This window comes from Prinia subflava, chromosome 2 (genome assembly GCF_021018805.1).
Source record: "Prinia subflava isolate CZ2003 ecotype Zambia chromosome 2, Cam_Psub_1.2, whole genome shotgun sequence".
In the NCBI taxonomy this organism is placed as follows: domain Eukaryota; kingdom Metazoa; phylum Chordata; class Aves; order Passeriformes; family Cisticolidae; genus Prinia; species Prinia subflava.
This window is the reverse complement of record NC_086248.1, coordinates 55,678,004-55,700,032: the sequence shown is the minus strand read 5'-3', so window position 1 is coordinate 55,700,032 and position 22,029 is coordinate 55,678,004. Positions and strand designations below refer to the sequence as shown.

Sequence of the window (22,029 nt, the reverse complement as noted above, 5' to 3'; positions counted from 1 at the left end):
CCCGTGGAATTCTTCCGCCGGAGTTAGAGTTCCAGGGGGCCGGGGAGGTCTCCCATCCACCGCTGTCCCTCCGTTTCCCCGGTCAGGAGGAGGCTTTTGGGTCGCTAACGCGAACTCAGAGCATCTCGGCGCGCAGCCCCGCGGCGAGCGCACGGCAGGTGCTCCTCCCGGCCCGGCCCGGCCCGGCCCCGACGGGCGGCGCGGGGAGCGGGGCGGGCCGGGGCGGGAGCGAACAAAGCGCTGCCGAGGGCGAGCTGCCCCGACGGGGCCGGCGCGGTGCCGCCCGCAGCGGGGGCGGGGTGACCGGGGCACCCGGCCCCCCTTCTCCCCACACACACACGCACGCACAGACACACGGACACAGACACACAGCCCCCGCACACGCACACCGCGCCCGGGCACACGCCGAGACGCACAGGCAGCCGCTGGTGCGCGGCGAGAGGATGCGGCGGCTGCGCCCCTGGGCGCTGGTGCTGGGCGGGCTCCTGTGTGCCTGTGCCGGGGCCGGGGCCGGGCTGCGGAGCTACCCGCACAGCGCGGTGCTGGACGGCGCGGGCGCCTACCGCCTGCGCTGGGGCCGCCGCGGCAGCGCCCTCGCCCTGCGCCTGGAGGTGCGCACCCGCGGCTACGTGGGCTTCGGGCTCTCGGCCAGCGGCGGCATGGCATCAGCCGACATCGTGGTGGGGGGCGTGGAGAGGGGCCAGCCCTACCTGCAGGTAAGGACCTGCTCCTTCCCCTCGACCGCCGACCCGGCTCCTCTTTGTCCGCCCACCTTCCCCCCGCTGTCCCTCTTTCGGGACGCCCTTCTTTCCCTTGTCCGCGTTTCTTCTGCAGCCTTCTTGCCCTGCATCCCTGTACCTCTTTACTTCTTCCTTCCACCCTTCGGGTTATCCCTATTCTTCTATCTTCCTTTCCCTTGGAGGAGACACTTCTTTGCGATCCGCTCCCTGCCAACCTTCCCTCTAAACTTCTACACGGATTTCGTTAAAGGTGTCAGATTTCTTTCCTCTTTATTCAGAAGATGTAACAGCCCTATTCTCTCTCCTTCGGGCACTCTCTCCTGCCTGCCCGCGGAGCCTGGACCCACGGAGGAGAGGGGTGGGAAGGCAGAGTGTCTCTCAGGGAGGTGTGGCACCATCCCCCTCACCCTGCCGTCAGCTGGCGGAGCTTGGCGGTCCTGGTGCCGCCTGAACTTGCTCTTTCTAATCCCACTGGCAAGGGGGCAACATCCCACCCTTCCAAGCCTGCTGACCTCCCCTTCTGCTGGCACAGCCGCTGCTGGTCCTGTGCTTAGTGTTCCTCCTCTCCTCACCTGGAAGTGTTTTGACCCAGAGGTTGGAAAGGATTTGTAGAGTAAACACTGGGAAGACTCCTGGTACGTGTCCTTGGTCTGGTAAAGCAACCTCAGAGGTGCCCAACACTATTGGCATAATTTTCATGGGGTGTTTCTGTAGCAGTCTTGATATTGTCAGGGCTATGTCTGGGAGCAGGAGCGTGGGACAGAGGTGTTTCGAGTGCTTTCAGTGAGTCATTTCCTCGAAAAGGCACTGTGGCTGCTGGAGCTGGAGGCATGAGAAGGGTGGGGACCCACACTTTTGGTCCTCTCTCATCTAGCTGAGATCCATCAGGGAGGACTTGCTCTGGGGTTGGGGGAGCAGGGACAGCTTGTCCCACGGATGTCTGGAAGGGGAATCTGGCCTGGAGTGACATATTGTCACCCCCAGCTGCTTGAATAATAACTCAGAGATGCAGTTTAAGAACAGAGTGGTTGTTAGTGTATGGTCTAGGAGAAGTCTGTCTTTCCTTCATTATGTTAGAGCTAGTTGATCTTTGAAGGTGCTGCTTAAATTTTAAGAGGTTTTTCCATAAGAATATGGATTTTCTATATAACAATTCACCATAAGAAAACAAAATGCATAATATGATCTCCCTGCTATTTGTCAAGGCTTTATAAAATCAAAGCTTTTCCAGAAGAATTGATCTTTTAGTATAAATATTTTCCTTTAAAAAATTTCTTATACTTTTTCTTTCCCCCATTAGTTTGCTGTATGAAGTTTAGGCAAATAATTGTCTTCCTTAAATTCAGACCAATTATTTTCAGAATAGTGCTTTCTCCATATTTCAAAATGAAGATATTTTTTCTTGAAGCATAAATAAGAGAGTAATAATAGTAAAGAATAAAACCACTCTAGTCTGCTTATTGAGCAGTGAGCTCTTCACTCGCAGAATGAAAAGCTTTCTGAAAGGCTTTGCAATTCAGAAGACACACCTATTAACCATTAAAAGAAACCCAAGATTTTTCCTGGTTAGTTCACAGATCCTGCTAGGGTAAAGCAAGTCTTTTAGAAAAAAATCCAAATCTAGTGTAAAGACATGCAGTGGTGAAGAATCCATCACTTCCCTTGATAGTTTGTGGCAATAATGAGTCTCAGATATTCCTGATTGCCAGGATTAGTTTGTCTTGGTTTAGCTTTCAGCTGTGTATTTTCTCTACTATATTAAAAGCTCTACTCCCCTTGGATACCGCCTTCATAAAGTTATTTGTATGCTGCAACTGAGGCAATCAAGTGACTCCTCAATTTTCGTTTTTGTAAAATAAATAGATTGAACTTTTTAATATCACAGGACATTTCTCCCAACACTCAAAGCACTTTTGTGGCTCTTTTCAGCACCCTTCACAGGTTTTCAACATCCCTAAAAATGGCCCTGTGCTAACTCCATTCTTCCACAGGTTTTATCCACCAATATTCTGTTACAAATAGAAAAGAACTGTAGCAAATGCCTGCTGATACAAACCTACTGATATTTTTCCTGAAACACTAATTTAGCACATAAATTGTTATGCTAAGAGCTATGAGTTATTTTGTTGCACTTTTGAGTAGGTAAGACACAGAAGAAATACTTTTGTTATGCTTGCTTGCCACTTGAGGCTTGCTCCATCCCCATTCCTTCAGTTCTAGGTAGCATGGTTTCTTTCGAAACTGAACTGAGGTTTTTTAAAAGTTGCTCAGTTAAATTTTTTCCATACTTGCACCAACAAGGAGCGTCCAGAAACAAAGATGATTAACAAAATTTGTCCAGAGGCTTTTTCTGGTCAGGGAGCAGGGAGTGCTAGAAAATGAACAAATTGTTCTAGGATGTTTTTTCAATAATACCTAATTCTACCCTTTACTGGACAAACAAATACAGTTAATATTTTTTAAAAAATATTCCGTATTAAGTGTATAGCATCATAATTTAGATTATTTACTACTGAAAAAAGATTTTTTCATAGATAACACCCTTGAAAGTATGTGGTTTCATGCCTAGCTGCACTCCATGAAATATGTACACCCTATAATGAATGAACCTACTTTTCTTTTTGGTTTTAGAAATATGTTTTTATTCCATGACCATCTGTTGGAAAATGTGCATCGTGGTCTAAACTCTTAGAGGGGTCATTTTTTGGTTTCTTTGAAAGTTTTGAGATGCTTGTTAGTGGCCTGACGTTCAGATGTTCTGAAACACCTTTATAGCCTTTCAAGTGGGCATTGAAATTGCTAGTCTCTTGGGTCAATTTTGCCCTTTTTTTCCCCCAAATTCTCTCTCCTTCTTTAAAAATAGAAAGTGTTCTCAGAGGTAAGAGTTCGCTTCTGGGAATAAACATGTAAATATAGTTAGACTACAGCTGCCAGTTAGGGTAAAAGCACATACTCTTGTCTGTGGAAGATCCATGTATTGGGGTGGAGGAACACTGCCAGATAGTTTTCAGAGGAAAAAGAGAAAATGTTTCCTCTGGCATTTATTCCTCATCCTCTCAGAGCAAGCAAATGCTATTCCCACCATCAGCAGGCAGTGTTTGCCTCAAAGTCCTGGATATCCAGGCTTGGGTTTTACTTTCTCAGTTTTCAGTGTATGCTGAACTTGGGTGGAATGAACTGTTTGGTTTTTTTGCTTTTCTGTGTTCAAGCTGTATTTAATCTGAAAGGGTGACTGACATAAGGAAAGGCTAAAACAATTTGGAAGTCTGTGGTTTAGTTTTGTCTATGTATACCAAGATGAAAAGTGTTAAGATGTCATGAAAGAAGAAGAACAAACCCTCATGATGTACCAGAGTAGTTTTTTGAAGAACGTTGGAATGATCAGGGAATTATACATTTACTGCCCTAACATTTCTGAAGATTGATACTTGAAATGGGAACCCAAACATATTTTGGGAGGACGCAGAGGACATAGCATGGATATGTGACTTAGTGTTTTGTGGTGAGCGAGGCACCTCCTCCGAGCAGGAGAAAAAGGAGATCAGTGAGCAGACTGTTCTCACACATTACTGAGAGCCTGTGGTGTCAGAGCAGCAGATCACTCAGCAGTGGCATTTGGCTGAGCATGTTTGAGAACAAGAAGATACCAATGGGGGTCGGTGTTAGAAAGCTGGGAGCTGCCTTTGTCTCTATGGGGAGGAGCTGGACTAAGGAGAGTTCATTCTTAGCAAAATGTTACCTTGAAATATTTCCACGGTCATTTGCAGCATGTGTTACGCCTCATACAAGATCTTGGGACAGCCTTAGATTTTGCATCTAGCTTTTTCATTATTTTATTCTTTTTCTTTTCTTCTTTTTTTTTTTTCTTTTCTTCTTTTTCTTTTCCTAATGCATCTCTTTTGTGCTTATGAATTGACACAGCATGCATTTTCTTGCTAGACCCATGCCTTTTCCTTGGTCTCCACCCCTGTCTGGAATTGTGCATCCCCACCCACAGCACGTAGCTGCTGAGAGCCCCATTTTGGGGAGAGTAATCCTCCTTGATGAATGCCTATTTTGTGCAAGTTATACAAGAGGGTTGCATTGTTAGAATCTTCTGTTGAACTTGCACAAAAATAGTCCCTACTTAGGGTGAATAGGGACTGTGTGTCACTAAAAAGTACTTTATTATTCATTAGAGCCTTGCTTGTTAACTGTCACCCAAACTAAAGAATATCTGTTATCAAATGTATCCCATAGAGTTAGCTTAATTGCTCACAGGGAAGTACTTGGAAGAGATTTTGAAGGACAGAAAACAGTGAGCATTTTCAGTACTTAACGATATGCCGCTTTTAAGTGCACTCATGCCAACAGCAACAAAAGAAGTGTTTAGAAAACAACTTGAAAGGCACCAAGAGAGAGATGCGGAGCGAGCGCCACACTGGCATGTCTCAGTCGGTGTTTGGTTGGAGGTATTTCATGCCTTTGGGCATCGGGGTGAAACCTCCAGATGACTAATGTCTCCCTCTTGGCTTCAGTGTGGGGCGTAAAGAGACACTCCAGTGTACATCTCCACTGGCTGGGGGCTTTGTAGTTCCCTTTGAGAGGTACAATAGTTAGGACAAGGAAGCAACAGTTGGTGAACAAAAGATGAGAAGAATTCTGAAGCTTGTAATTTGCAGGCCTTCAGGGGACTGTTTCCAAGAGTTTGGTTGAGATTGTTTTTCTTTTTTTTTCTTCTTTTTTTTCTTTGTCAAACTTTCTGTTCTCCTTTGGATTTTGGAGACAACAAGAAAACAAAGTTTTCTCACATCTCCCCAAAAATAAGGAATTTTACCCACTGTGAGTGATGCAAAGGCTTAAAATAATGGGGGGATGATTTCATTCCCAATATAAACAAGTATCACAGAAGCAGGAAAGGGAAGAAGAGAGATTTTCTAAGGCAGATCCAGAAATTTTGGGAACAAGTATCCCTAAGTTCTGTGCTTGAAAATCCCCTAAGTGTTTTTAATCTTTCTCATAATTGAAGTAATTAAAATAATTAAACCCAGAAAACTTGGACTGGATAAATGTGGCTCCTGTGTAAGGAATGTTCATTTTGATAAAATGCAGTTCTAAGATTGTATCGTGCAGTATCTCCTCCTTACTGATTTTCTTTCCCTTAAAACACTTTGCTGCATGTTTTGTCTAGTCTGCATGTGTTAAGACAGCCTTTAATCTAGCTTTATATCTTTTGATATAACTGGGATATAAACTCATAAATTATCATTTATTCTTGATGTAAAGACTTGTATAGGGCCTTGGGACTCTGCCGCAATGTCAAATTATCCATGTCAATATACAATGTCATATTTCAACCTCTATCCACTAGTGCCTCTTACACCTTCTTGTGCTAAGTTAGACAGGTCTCCACCCTTCAGTGTTTTCATTTTTGTGCAGAAAAAGTGGTGTGTTGTACTTCTCGGGCATGTCACAGAAACAAAGGGATGCCACTGCAGGCTGTAGGCCATCCTGGGCAGCATTTAAGTGTATATAAGAAATATACAGAAGTGTATTCAAGTGACCCAGTCTGAATGAGAAAAGGCATATTTCTAAGTAAATAATTGTGTTTCATGTATAAAAAATGCAAACTCTCCTTTTGTAAACAAAATACACAAGCATGTACACACACATACAGGCATTATCTGTTTCTGTAAATACACAAATGGAAATGTGCGTCTGTGTATACGCGTGTCTGCATTTAAAGTACAGACACACACAATTATTTGTTATGGATAAAAATTTTCTGTGCTTGTCAGAGTTAGTAGTGCACCTGAAGTAAATAATCTGCACTCTAGTGTGTGTCAGCCAGTTTAATTTGAGTCGTACCAGGAATTGCGTACAGCTTCTCGAAACTGCCTGCATGAGAGAGATCCAGGCTTCCTAGCAAGGACTGAATCACTTCATGCTAATCTGCAGTGTAGGTAAATAAGCAAAACAAACAAAAAAACAACCCCAACTCCCCAAAAAAGCTACTCACTCAAACAACCAGAAGCAAACAAAAAAACCCTGAACAAAAATCCAATGCAACATGCCCCCACCCCCCCTCAAACTAGTAAATTAATTGTAAGCAGACTGCTCATGGGACAGTGGCTGTGATCTTACTGATCCCAGTTAATTTAGGAACTTACTGCAACTTGATTGCTGTTGCTGTACCCTTTGTATGGTTATTTTTTCATTTGCAGCCAATCTCAAGATTGGTTCAGTCAACTGGAATGCTCTCAAGGTGTTCTTATACGAGCACAGTGATGCTTTCAGGCTCCTGCTTTGTGTTAGGTTGCTGTGAGGGGGCTCTGCTTTTCCCCAGAGTAACAGCATAGTAAGATCTTTGCCTGAAACACAAGCTGAAATTTATTTGAGGTTGCAAAACAGTTTAGTTTGCTTATTTGTAAACTCATACTCTGTTTGGTTCTTGCCAAATACAGTGTAAAACCAGCTTCTTTTAGGTGGTAACATCTAGAGTGTACTGGAACCTTGAGCAGCAGGATTCCATTTAAATTGAATGCAACAATAAAAAAAAAAAAAAAAAAGAGAAATGTTAACCACAGCTATTTTTTTGGAAACCCAGAAAGGCATAACTTGGTGCTTATTTCAAACAAATGTTTCACTCAGTCCTTTTCCTTACCGTAGCAGTTTATCCACCCTATTTATACTAAGATAAATCCTGTCCTGCACCAACCTTCATCTTTGTTATAGCTTCATGATCCTTTTTGCCGAGCTTCTCTTTGGTCATTGGCATCAGTTTGGTAATTTGGGGATTGCCCTAGGGTGACTTTATGATGCTTGAATCCCCAGTCATCTATTCTGTTTATGCTGGATATTAAATTCTGCACCTTTAAAACTAGGTCTGAGAGTGAAGGAGGGGAGAAGGAGAAGCAGTGGATTGTCTGAGGTGGATGTACTCAAAACATGAAGATAAGAGCTTCAGCATTCCTGCTCCCAGACTGTTGTCTGCAGCACGGATAGCAGGAGAGAGCTCTCCTTTGCTTTTAGTTAGTTTTTAGATAGCTGAAGCAGAGAAGTTCCCCGGACTGTGGCTTTTCTTTTTCTTGGAACTGATCAGCCTGCTCTGGACTGAGAACCCAGAAGAGAACCAGGAGCTCACACCTGTGTCCCACCAGGGCCAGGATGTGGCATTTTCCAGTGCAGGAGCGACTGATGAGAGACTGAGTGAGCTGAGCTACACCCCACGAGAAGGACTTTCTGAATTTGCAATCTCTTCAGAGCAGCGAGAGGTTTCATTGTCTAATGTTATTCATTTTTTATGCTTGTGAATACTCTGTTAAATAAACAGTTTTTTACACTTTTCTCCAAGGAAATATTTTTCCAAACCAGCTCAGGGAGGGGCCACCTGAATCTGCTTTCTAGCAGGACACCTTTGGAATTTTCCTCCCAAATTTACCCTAAACAAGGACAGGGACATTTCAAACTCCATGGGTTTACTACAGAGCATCAGTGAGGACAAGTTGAAACACAGCTTGTTTTCCTGTAATTTCTCATTTGTGACTTGTCCCTTTTTTCACTTTTAAGTGTTAGACTGCTGCTGGAACAGCAGTGATGGCCCAGTTAGTGAAGGGCACCACACATAAATTGAGGTGGCTGAGTTTCTCACAAGCTGAGCCCACAAGGTGATTGCCGGATGGGGCCACAATCTGAGAATTATTTTATGCTCTACAAGGTTGAAAGGTGATATATATAATTTAGGATGGGAAATGGATATATCATAAACAAAACAATCTTGTACATTGTAAAGATCTGGGGAGGGAGTCCCATAAACACCTGTTTCAGTCTGTGATGACAGCTGGTAGGGCTTTTGGGGTCAAGCTTCCCTCTGCAGCTGTGCTTGCATTCTCTAAGGAGAAATCAGTGTCTTTTCACATCCTTAAGAAATTACTCTCCCTGACTGTTTGTGGAACAGAAATCAGAAACCATATCTACTACAAAATATTTTTTAAGAAGGAGGGAGGCTAATGGTATCTGAAAAACAGTATAACATAATCTGCCTCACATCTGGAAAAGAGCGTAAAATATCTTGTAATGTCAGGAAGATTTTTCATTTTCCATATGTTGTTTCAACTTCTAGGTAATGTGAGGAAGGAAATACTTAATTATTTGATGGATTGCACAACTTAGTCCAGACTTCAATATGCCATTTTCTGCAATATTATCAAAGGGAATACAAAAACTTTAAATGTTTCACATGTAAACGATTTACATAAGTAAATGCCCAAATAGACATCTTTGTTATCATGTAGCATGACCAATAACACTTCTGAAGTTTTTTTTAACATTTAGTCTTTAAATAACCAAAGATATTCATACTAGAAAAATATAGTCCCTTTACCCTTCTCTTTCACTGATTCTTATACTTCTGTAAAGCTGATCATGTGTAATTTGAAAAAAATTCTCTTTATGAAACATATGATATATATTTGTTGTGTGTATAAGAAAATGGAGAATCTGGATGCAAGTACTGAATCAGTAAATCCATATTGTGGATTTATCCACACACGCGAGTGTTTCAGAAATCCAGTTTTCAAGACTTGAAAATCATTGTAGATCTGTTGGGACTCGTCTTTGTTTGAAAGAGAGGTGTCTGCTGAGGGAGGCAGAAGTCTCCTTTGGAATGGAAAATGTAAACCCCCACCCTCCAAATTATTATAATTTTGAAATTAAGGGGCTCTCAGGCAAAGATATGAAAATAGGAATAACAGTTCTTTACTAGTATGCATAATAGAACAAACAAACAACAACCACTACGGCATTAACAACACCCAGCCCCAGGAGCCTGGTGCCCCTCCTCGGCCGCAGGCGCTGTCCCCGGTGCAGTTCCGCTCACGGCCAGCGGGGGCGCTGCGGGCTCCGGGCGGGCACGGCGGGGGCGGTGACTCCCCCGCGCCTGCAGGGGGCGCTGTGGGCGGGCTCTGGGGCTGCGGTGATGGCGGCTGGGCCCTGAGGGGAAGGGATGGAGGAGAGGATTTGCTTCACAAACCCCTGGGGCAGCCAATCCCACTGCCCTTGCAGGACTCTTGGAAGCAGCAAGCTGGGCCAGCAAGATCTCTCTGCAGGCAGGCAGGGGGTGTGAGGCTACAGAGCAGCAAAAGCTCGGAACAGTGCCGAAGAAGCAGCAGGGGCGGGACAACAGCAGCCAGGCTCCCAGCAGGGCAGGGAGAGGCGAGCTCAGGATCCTGGGCATCCGAGCAGATGGAGATAGGTCCTTCTTCTAGTGAGGCAGGTGTTAATAAGGTCCCAGTTCAGTGGCTGCTCTCACGAGCAGAGGCTCACCCCATGGCAGAAGCAGCTCTGGGCTGGGCTCCGGCGGCAGCAGCAAACTGCAGCAGTGAGTGAACTGCAGCAGTGAATTCCCTTCCCCAGGCAGCATCTCCAACCATCCTCCTCCAAAGCCAAGAGAGAGAGCAAACAGCTGCTCCAGCCCATCCTTTACCTGCCCACTCTCACTGTATCTCTGCCTTGGAGGTAAACCCCTGGATAAGAGAAGTGTAACCAGGTGCCTTCCTCCCGTTAGCTTGGCCACTTCTTTAATTTTCTGAAATACCCAGTAGTTAATGTTTCCTAGCAACTTATGGAGAAAAATTCTATAAGTAAAAAGGAACAAAAGGAAAGAAACCTAACCCCCAACAGACTCCATGAAATTCAGGGGACTTGTATCAGTATAATCTACCCTACAAAAGGCACTGGTTTTCTAGCTAACTGTGTGGGTTAGCAAAATCAGATCCATGTAAAAAAAGATTGTATCATGTTAGAGCCTTTTCCTGCTTGTTGGAAAGAATAAACTGTTCCAGTACGAAGCCCATTTTAGAACTATCTGTGATAGAAATCAAAGCACTGTAATGCTGTGGATTAAAACATCCCACTCCTTTCTTTACAGAATTAAGTAAGTGAAACCTGTGAATTTGGATGAGCTCTGCATTACAGTAGTCTAGACCTGAGAGAATTTCAAATTAAATTTATATTCCCTTAGTTTAGCTGAAGCTCAAATGCCCAGCTTAGCCTCTCTGGCCTCTGGTAGATCCATCCTCTGTACTGCCACTTTTCAAAGGCTTTCAGCCTTTGACTAGACAAAAGAGTGGAGGCAGTCCAAATGTGATGGTTTTGATTGCCTTTGCACCAGGACTTTTGGCAGCAGGACTTTATTTTTCTACTCTGAAAGGAAGTATAGAGAATGTATAAAGGTACAGACATGTATCTACATAGATATATCTTAACATTCTTTTACTTTTCCAGATTGCAATTTTTTCCAAATTGTGCTGAAAAAGATGTCACTGTGTCATCTTTTTTGAAAACCTTTTGTTCATTCTGTTTCGAACACAAACACGTCTTAAAGGCTTTTAAAGCTCTGATGAGTAAATTGAGCAAAGTCTACATAGTTTGACTTAAAATCTTCTGTGTGAACAGAGAGATGCATATAATTCCTGGACAATGTGTCATTATTGAGTTTTTAAAACTGGAAAGCAAACCATTTTCATGTGAGAGGTTGAGCAATCAAATTTTGAGTTGTTCAGGGTTTTTTGGTTTTGCTGGTGTTTGTTGTTTTTTGCTTTGTGTGAGGGTTTTATTTGGTGCTGGTTTTTTTTTTGTGTGTGTGTGACATTATTTGATTTTATTTTTATGATGAACATCTGGATAATTTTCAACAAAAGAAGTAAAAATAGCATTAGCTACATCTAGCCACAAAATAATTTCAGGTGAAATCACTGAAATCAGCAAGGTTCTGTTCATTTTTGGCAGTAGGGGTGGGCAGCCAGTGCCTGAGCAGGCAGCAGTGTGAGTGCCCAGTACAGCTCTCATCCCTTGAGGAGCAGCCTGGTCCTCTCTGGGGGCCTGGGCTTTGGGGCCACCTTCCCCAAAGCATTCTCCAGCAGCCACACGATGAGCCCCCGGTGGTGAGCCAGAGCTGTGACCTGTCTTTGACTGTCATCCAGGCGGGTGAGATAATTACACTGACAACGACATTATCAAGGCATTTCTGAGCTTATACCTTCATTACAGCACTTCTTTGCATTATTTTTGCATTCTTGGCTCAGGCTCATGGAAATCAGGACTATGCCACAAAGGTTTTTTTTCTGGTTAGAGCTGTGTCCTCTAGACGTGTGATGAAATGGTGAGGTTCACCACAAAACATTTGAGAGTGCACACCTTTTCTTCATATTTCTCAGCTTCCTTTCACACTGGTTTCAGGCAGGCACTTTGAGCCTGTTCAATGAGCAAAAGCTGCTCTTTAATTTGAATTCCTGAATATTTCAAAGTGTGGGTGCTTTCCTAAGAATGTCTTCCTCCAGTTTAAGGTAACATTTAAGGAAAGATACCACACTTCAATAAAAACTGATGTTCACAAGGTTACATTTCTTGTCCAGACAAATGCTTAGTAACTTAAAGACGGAAGCAGAGATTCCACAGAAGAGTGTTTTTGGAGCGGAAATGATATTATGTATAGGCAATACACTGCCTCTTTCCAAGTTCTAATGCAGGGCTGAAGTGGAGTGTTTTTATCCCATAAATCATCTATCTTCAAAGAACCATTGCAAAACAAGGCTTATTATTTCTGTCTGGAAAACAGCAAATCCAAGTTATTTCTCTAAACAAGTACAACTCATCAGTTCACTTTCTTTCAGGCCCCAGGCCTGTGTTTTGCAGTTTTTAGTGATTATTTTTCCATTTGCCTATTCTCTCATGTATGTACTTAATCATTTGTATTTCTAAGAAGTGGTGACAGGAAAAGAAGAACCTCTGGTGTCTTGCCCACACACAGATTTCTAGGGTGGAATTAAGTTTAAGATTACAGCTCCTAACCCTTTTGTGAATTACTGAAGCTTCGGTTGCTTTTTACTGGTATCAAAATACTTGGGCATAATTTTTTTACTGTTATTCAGATTGGTTACCTTAACCTTAATGAAAGGGGAAAGCTAGAAATCTCTCCAAAAGTGAACAGAGGTCCAAAAAGCTACAAAAATAAGTGCCTGCCAGGACCAGACAGTGCTGCATTATTTTGCAAAGGCATCACACAATTAATGGTGTCTGCCAGTAGTCTGTTCGGCATGAGAAATACCTTGGTTAGTTAAAAGACCCTTCCCCACCCCAAACCAGGAAGGAACAGCCTAAAACTCAAACGAGGGTGACCAGAGGAGGTGCATCTGAAGCAGTGGCCAGCCCTTCTTCGATGGCCAGAGTGGGAGGAGAGGGAGGGACAGATCCCAGCTGCACAGGGCTGCAGGAATCCGGGGTGAGGAGGTTAATGACCTGACATTGCTGCCATGCTACTCCTTTGTGCTGGGCCTCTGCAGAACCCTGGATGGAAAGCATCTTTCTTACAAACAGCTCCCTTGCCTCTTCCAAAACCTCAACCTAATCCCAGCAGCTTTTGTATGAAATGAGCACTTTTCGTGCTAGTTAAGCCGTAGGGTTTCTGGTTCCAGTCAGTGTTCATTCAAGAGGGGTTTTTTTTTGTGGGAAAGAAAAAAATGTAGGAAAAGTTGTGGGAAAAAGGAGCGACACTGTCGTTGATGCAAATATTAAGTGAATTTCATTCTCTCTGTAATTTCTCTTGGAGTTTATGACATCCCAGTTATGATAAATAAAGCTTCTTGGTTGTTGAGTCCAACCTTTATTTCTGCAGTTACATACAGGCAGCATGTTGCTAAAATTACTTAAGGCATTGTTTAAGCTGTTTATCAAGGAAGGTTGCTTTCAGGAAGATTTTGTATAAAAAAAATAGTTCAGTGCCACCTGAAATTTGTTGTTTGATTCAAAACTGACACTGCAGAGTTTTAAATGTTTTGGAAAATGCTTTAGTATCAGACATAGAGTTTAATTTTTAATATTAGATTTTAATAATGGGCCACCTTTCTTTTATAATAGGATTATTTTACAGATGAAAATAGAGTACTAAAAAAGGACCCTCAACAGGATTACCGTCTGGAATATGCCATGGAAAACAGTACACATACAATACTGGCTTTTAGCAGAGAGCTGCACACTTGTGACACAAATGACAAGAGCATAACGGTAAGAGTCTCTGACTATATGTAGATGGATGAAGTAATTAATACAGGATAAATGTATATGTGGTCATTAAACTGGTAGTTTAAATCTTTTTTTAATAAAAGGACAGAATTAGATAAATTCACTTTCCAAAATATCTGTTTGCTCAAATTAACCAGGTAAAATATTTGTGCTAGTTTTATTAAAGTATTATGTTTAAATTTCAGCTTTCTTTGTTCTTCTACTTTAGTACATTATGTTCTGCCATTTCTAACAAGTGTACACAGGATTGAAATAGATACCTCTGGGCCATCAAGTCCTGTATGCCATTGTTATAACCATCCAAGAGAGGCCAAACTGAGAAATACCTTTAAGATTTTGCACTAACTTGTAATTAATTTTAGAAACAGATTTTTTAAAAAAATTGGAGAAGATATGTATCAAGGGTCTGTTTGTTTCATTTCTTTATTCAAAACGAAAAGTGAAAAAAATTTTATGGTAAAACTTTCCATGGTAAAATAATTTTCATGGTAAATTCTTCTGTTGCCCTAGGGATTGCTGTGCTATTTCCTAAGCGTAATTTTAAATCACATAAAGCTGATGACTTTGGTACTGGAAATGACAGATAGGTTAGAGAGATTTGCAAGGCTTTCAATGCCTTGGCTTGTTTACTCCTTCTTTTGGAAGCATTACTATAGGAATAAAACACTATATTCATTATCTGTATTTTTACAATAAATGCAATTATAGCAACATAAGAGGCTGAAAATGAAGGAAGCAAACCCCACCTGTATAAACCACTAGTTCTCCAGGCAGTCATGGATCTCTGGTTTGCACACCTGCTCCAAATTCTCGGTATAATTCAGTGTTTTGAGACACTTCAGGATTTATTATAGCACTTTGTCTCAAGGGTCATTATTGTAATCTGAGAATCTGAGGTTTACAGAGAACTGATCTGTGCAGTGGCTGTAGATTGATTTAAAAAATGTAAATCTGTTCTGTAATTGAATGTTAGTTTTACATAGTATCTAAAGACAACAATTCACTGAAGGTATTCACATCTTCACAGACCGGAGCTTGGAAAATGTTTGGGGGGCAAACGTTCTGATGGCTGATCAAATAAGTAACATCTCTAGAAAAATGGTTGTAACATATTTAGTTGGTCAATTCTTTATGAGTCTGCTCTGCCATTTGAAGATATGATTTCACTTTATAACATTAGGAAAAGAATCTATCAGAGAACAATTTAATTTCTGTGTATTTCCACTGGACCCATTGAGTATAAAACATTTTTTTGTTCAAATGCCAAATTGTGTAAGTAGATGACTGCTCCTCTGGAATATGTTGTCATTGCTTAAATGCACCTGTGTCACAGCTGTTGTAGGAATTATAGGAACTGTGGAAGAGGTTGCTCCTATCTCTTGTGGACATTTTGCTTTGTTTTTTAGGAGAGCACAGTGCGGGTAATATGGGCCTACCACCACAAAGATATGGGAGAAGCAGGTAAAAACTACCACGGATCGAATCGTGGTACAAAGAGTCTGCGTTTGCTGAACCCTGAGAGAGAGGAAGTCTCATCCGCCTCTTTGCCATACTTTGACTTGACCAACAAAGACGTAAGTTACTCCATGTTGTGGGTTTCTCTGGAGATGGGAACAAGATGGTAGCCAAAGCCTTGGACTTCCACAATGGGTAGTGTGACTGTTATGTATAAATTAAGTATAAGGAAGAAATTAATCACTGTGAGGTTGATGAGGCATTGGAACACACTGCCCAGAGAAGCTGTGGATGCCTCATCCCTGGAAGTTTTCAAGGGATGGGGCTTTGAGCAACCTGGTGGAAGTTGTCCCTGGCCAAAGCAATGGGATTGGAACTCAATGATCTCTAAGGTCCTTTCCAACCCAAACCATTCTGTGATTCTGTGATAATACTGTGTTCTTGCCCTTTTTATTAAGACAGGTGCCTGTACCAGACAAGGACACAACATACTGGTGCCAAATGTTTAAGATTCCTGTACAGCATGAAAAGCATCATGTGACAAAGGTGAGTGACTCAGACTCAGAAAATTTAGAGGAATTTAAATAATAATTACACTTCAAATCTGTTCTTGCACTTTTTTTTTCACTGCTAACTGGAAAGAAACAAGACTTCTTGTCTGTATTCACAAATATGGATCAAATGTTTGTGTATATGTGCCCAGAACCTGGCTCAGGTGTGCACTGGCAACTAACATACACAGTGACAGACCCTCTTTCTTGCAGTTCTTTTCTCCTTCATCCTCTCTCCCTTAAGAAAATGAGATTCAAAATGATTTCTGTCTGTAAATATTTCTGGCAAGGACTAAGTAAAATTGTCTAAAAGCATGTTATATCGAGTATCTACTTTTATATAGGAATTTAATGGATTTCTTTTAAGAGACAGCAATTTTAAGTTTAAAAATAATTTAATGTTGATGTTTGTTCAAATAAAAGGTCAGGTTCTTATTTGATTCCAGTCACCTTTCTTGTGATGGCCAGTGGAGCCAGGTTACATCACATAAGACACACATTAGTATTTTCAGAAGTTTAAAACCTAAATATTATTAAAAAAAGAGATGAACATTGCAGTTTATTTTAAAAATAATGAAAATGTGTGAATAAACATTCACACAATGCTCAGCAGGATCCTAGGTGATTTGAAAATCCACGTGCATAAACATGTTTTCCTATAACACATTTTATAACCTCTCTTTCTGTTTCAAAATTGAAAACCTAAGAGTGCTGAGGGAAAGATAGTTCTAACATTTCTCCCCATAAGCAATATACTGAAGACTTTATAAAACAACAAATTCTTATTTTTCCAATATGCTGAAGATAACACAGTGAGATAGTTCTGGCCCTCATTTTTATCTTTCTTTGAACCCACAAATGCATTAAGTGTAGAATTCTATTTCTTGTTTTTTGTTAAATTGTCAGTCATGTTTCTTCAGTGCATTCAGTATGACTGAAATTTTAAATTAATTTGAAGAACTTTACCATGTGATCTCAATGTCTGTATGATAAATACCTATAATTACTCTGAAATAATGTGTGTTTCTGCACTTTATCAGAATGAACAATTGCAAGCCCCAAAATTCTGCCTTCAGGTACTTGATCTTTAATCACATTTGAAATTTGTGACAGCTACTTTCACTGTATGAAATAGAGCATTTTCTTGTGTTACACTATGTATGTCAAGATTCCTAGTTTTCTGGTTTCAGAGAGACCTTCAAAGTAGTAGTGTCAGAATCAAGATTTCCATGTTAAATTTGGTGGAAGTTGTAGATACCTGCTGTTCTGCTAAAAAGTTCCCTAGGAGTATTCATTATTTATAAATTCTGAATTTATTTTCTAAACGCTTTGCATGACTGCATATAGAGTTGCTAAGTCTTTAAAAAATAGTGTTTGGTTGAAGCTAAAACAAAATTTTAGCTCAGAAATACACTGGCTGATTTTTCAGAATAATTTTATATTTTTTATTTTTATAATAATGTATAAAGAGTATTAAAGTTTTAGAAATCATATTTTCAAATCAGCATATGTTTTATAAAGTTAAAAATTAGAGTAGAATCCTCGGTGATTTTACATCTTCAGAAAAGCAAGAAAATTTCATATTGTTTCTTAAAAATGTTTAGAGTGAGAAAAAGGAATACAGAAAGAGAGTAGATTTAAGTAGGAACACTTCCTTAACCTTTCTGTTCAGGGGCACAACCTATATTTTCCAATAAGTGACGTTTTTAGATGCCACATAGAGGGTTGTTGTGGAGTTGTATCTATGTGCTCTTGCAAACTGATTAAACATTTCCTAAAGCCTACTGATACACAAAGGATGGGGCTTATGGCTACTGGGGAAGATATTAGCTGTGCAAACAGAGCTTGAGTTTCACAAAGGGGAGGGTGGATGAACTCTTTGGCCTGATCAAACTGTCTGGGTTAGTTAAATACTTACATAGATGTTGATTCTGGATTCCTTCTGTAGCACGGGTTTCACACAAACCTACACGTGTCATTTTTACAGATAGAAAAAACAGTGTAGACATGGTACAAATTTGTCTGTGGCATAATTTAGTCTGCTTCAGTAGTGTACATGTGAACTGTCTTTGGCCATTTCTGTGCTCCTGTGTGATTTTTTGGAGTGCTGAACTGCTCAGCTTGGCACTCGCTGGACAGTGTGTGCTTAGCTGCGCTGATGTGTAAATCTGCTGGTGATCTGGGGTCTCAAGTAGGTGCAACAGCCACAATTGGAAAGTTTTTCCTACATTCCACTGTTCTCTGTCATTTCTTCCTCTTGAAAATTGCTCTGAGCACTCTATATTTTAAAATATCAGTTTCATTAGGAAGGCATGATGGTTTAATGAAGAAAACAAAAAAAATCAGACCTGTTTTTAAAGGTAGACATCAAGGCTTTTAATTGTCTCTGGTTAACAAATACCAGATTCTGAATCCAGATTCTGAATTTAAAAGTATTTTTTAATGTCTATTGAAGATGCATTATTTAAAAAATATTATGCTTTAAGCCAGAATATATTTAAGGTGTATACAGATATATGGTGCCACAGCTGGCTAACTGATAACACTTGAGTCTTAGGGTTCACCTGCAGTGGTGTTTTAGTTTCTTCTCTTTGCACAAAACAAAGCAATAGTTAGAGCAAGAGAACTCAATAGTAATCAAAGATAAGTTATGTAAGACCTTAGGTCTTTACTTTCTCTTTACCTAATATTCATGTTACTTTTCAGGAATCACAGGTAAGGGGAAATGGCATATTTTCATTGATCAAGCTGCTCTACATGATTTGTAAATTGTGCAAGAGATAAGATTGTATTCTTCTGTTCGTCTCATAGGTAGAATAAGGACGTGGATAAGTAATTTCTCTTTATGCTGCATTTACCAATGGAGAACAGGTCTTCACTGCAATAAAGGGGCACCGAGCCAGGTTTAGAACTTCTCTGTTAAATCTTTTGTTTCACATTTCTTGCAACATTCTCCTCAGGGAGGAGGTTGTGTCTTTCTACATGTCCCTACAATGCCTTCTGTTTCAAATGCCTCCAGGAACTTCTGGAGAGACAACTCATAATAGCATGCCTGCTAAGAAATAGAACACAATAAGACAGTTTCTCAGAAGCTGGGCATAATAGTGTCAATAGTTATCCAGAGAACAACCAAAACCAGGCATTGAGCTGGTTTTGTGACTCTAATGGTTTACATCACTCCTCAGCTTTAAACTGCCTACCTGGCTGAATTGTGGCTCCTTGAAAATTGAAAAAGAAAAACTTCTGCAAGATTCTGCCCCCCAGGGCATTTTCTATTAACAGAACCATTTATAAGTGTAATAAGTAAATCTTGAAAATAATATAGGCAGAACAGATGAAAGGGATTACTTGGAGGTAATAGGCATTCAGGCGTTCAGATCAGATGCAGGATGGTCCTACAGTGGTCCCAGAGTGGTGGATTTTGGCTGCTCTTCACACAGGAGAGTACACGGCTGCCTGTCTGCAAACTGCTCCTGCAGCTATGTGTGCATTGGCCTGTTCTGCTGCTCTGAGCTTCAGGCAGTGGTGTGTGCCTCAGGCTCCCTGCCCAAGGGATTTTCACTTTTCTCACATGCAGAAGTTAGCCGGGAGCTTTCTCAGAAGTAGGTTTCGGAGAAAATGCGTTCCACTTATTAGCCCAGACTTTCTGGCATTGGGTTTAAGATTGTCTTGCTGGGATTATTTGCAGTTCTCCGTAAATGTCATTATTCTGACTGGTCCTGAATGTGCCTTCTAATCACATTCCTAAAGAAAAGTCTCTGGTTTCACCAACTGCACCTCAGGAAGAAACTCCCCTCCAGCAGGACCTCTGAGAAGGAGGGAGAACGGGATCCACTGGTAGAGCAGACACACAGGCAGGTCCACACACCTACCTCTGCATGAAAATATTTGTCTCCCTGCTAAAGCCATGCTGAGTGCAGGACCCTGAGTGTGGAGAGCCACACACACAGAGACACCACTGCACCAGGGAAAGGAGCTGGGCCGACAGAGACAGAGGTGATCATCCCAGGGAGCACACCCTGAAAATGGGGCTCTGCAGCATCCTGCCTCTTGTAAATTACCTGGTTTGCATATTTCTTTCTGCTCATTCAATTAAAAAAAAAAAAATAAAAAAAAAAAAAAAGGAAGTTATTCAGTGGCAGCAGACTGGATCTTTTGAAATCTTACAATTTTTGTACTGTTGAGGTGTCCGATTTTTGTGATTGTCACTGTGTGTGGATATGTGTGTGCTGACACGTCTCTGTATTTTGACAAGTTGTAAGACTATTTGCTGATAATTTTTTTGTGACTATTTGCTGAATTTACTTTTCCTCGCTGTGAGCAGGCATCATGAAGATGTTTACTAGCAACAAAAAAGTGAAAATTTGTTTCATGTCCATGAGAAATACTTCCCAGTGTTTCAGTAAATTCAGCTCTTGCTTTGTATTCAAAGCTTGTTCGTAACTGCTTTTTCTACTTGTCATTCTATGGATGCAGCTTTTTTATTACTATCTTTAGTAATATACTATAGTATATTAGTAGTATACTGTTAGTATAGTATACTAAACAATACTCCATGTCTTCTGTCATTTCAGTTTAACTGTATTGCTTATTCAAATAACTGTATCTGCTGAAGATTCTTTACTGTCTTCATGTTTACATCAGGTCTTCCATGCGCTTGACTGTTTTTTCTGCTGCAATTAAAAGACCTTAAGATACAGGGTTTCTTCTACTGTCTCTAGATTTTCTGTGAATCCTCTAGACCTGTGGTCTCCCTCTCCACCTGACAAATTGCTTAATGCTGTGTGTAAAATGTAAATTTAGAGTATATACTGGTGAAAGACTGGTATGTATATCCTACATGCCAGATGTGCCATAATTTATTTGTGTGAAGCTTTTCAGCATAGCATGCCTGTGCTGGTTCCAACACTGTAAATTTCCCCCCTATGTTTTCTTAATTTCTTTTATAAGCACTGTGCTTTCCTCAGGAAGAGTAGATCCCCAGGCTTCATTAGTAATAATCCCCTAGTCAAAAACATGTCAAATATTGAATTTTACTCCAAGAGTAGGAAAAACATTCTATGTAAAATAAACTCCAAAATTGGGTAGTATGGTCACTTAGCTCTGTATCTGCATGTCTTTTCTCTAAGAATAACTCATTTTTCCTCAGTCCTAAACTTTATAGGTTGTTTCCAAACTAGTATAGTCAGAGAAATATTAGCAGAAATGCTGTGATGTGGCTGTGCCCAAAAGCATTAAATATTTCTGATTCTGGCAGAGAGCTTTTTAAATAGGACATCCAGTTTTAGCTGGCATTTGGCATTGGAAAGGAGAATGGTAGTTGCATTTTGTGAGCTCTTAGAAGTTTTGGTTCTTGTGTAAAGCAATCCTTTCATGTGTATTATTTGCTTATGAGAATGGTGTGAGAAGGTTTAGCTCTGCTGAAATGGGAAAGAGGCAGTGTGGTCAAAAGTCAGTATCTCTTCAGTATAGCTGATGAATACTCAGACAACATATTAAAGACAGTAAATTTTCAGTCATAGAGATGGGCTTCCTCTCATCTAACTTGACTTATCTGTGGGTCTGAGCCAGCTGCTTAATTGACCTTACAGTGGCAAAACTAGCTGTTTGTATCATCCTAGAGGGTTTGTCAGAAATGTATGAGCTCAAGCATCCCGTGTATCGTTCAATCTCTCTCTCCACTGATGGATGAGAGAACCCAGACCACCAGCCTGTCTTAGATAAGTAACTCCCAGATGAATGAATCAGGGGAGACATATCCCAACCAAAAAGGCCAGGGGAGAGAAGAGACTGGGCTAAAAGCAAAAATTGCAAAATAATAATGAAAAAAAAATGGCTGTGGGGAAAATGATCTTTTCTCAATCACAGCCCTTTGTATTTTTTTTGGCACTAAACTTACAATGTGACTAATGAAACAGGCTAATCATGTAACCAGAAAAAAACTTAGTCATTTAGCATTAGCTGAGAAGTGTTACATTAGGCATATTTTTATATCAGCACTAAAGTTTTCCATTGCTGATCTCCTTAGAAGAGGGAGCCTCTTTTCAATTAAAGAAAGGCCTGTATTAGAACACACCAGCAGCTGCCAGTTAATCTTCATGTTCTGTTTTGAGGCAAACTGATAAGGAAGTAAAAACTCCAAAAAACTTGTTGCCAAGGGTAACTCTGCTTTTTGACAGTGGAATGCTTCATTAATACCAAAGACCCCAGTGGGAAAATACAAA

The 22,029-nt window shown here is 40.9% G+C and overlaps 1 protein-coding gene across 1 annotated transcript in view; it reads left to right on the top strand.

Annotated features, from left to right (window-relative positions):
- Positions 1–219: 219 nt before the first annotated feature.
- The window catches only part of MOXD1 (monooxygenase DBH like 1), a 50,185-nt gene continuing 28,375 nt past the window's right edge, over positions 220–22,029 (top strand). The window contains exons 1-4 of the mRNA XM_063390027.1: positions 220–716; positions 13,635–13,781; positions 15,206–15,373; positions 15,717–15,800. Of these exons, the coding sequence (XP_063246097.1) occupies positions 444–716; positions 13,635–13,781; positions 15,206–15,373; positions 15,717–15,800 (672 nt within the window). The 5' untranslated portion in view covers positions 220–443. The remainder of the gene's footprint in view (positions 717–13,634; positions 13,782–15,205; positions 15,374–15,716; positions 15,801–22,029) is intronic.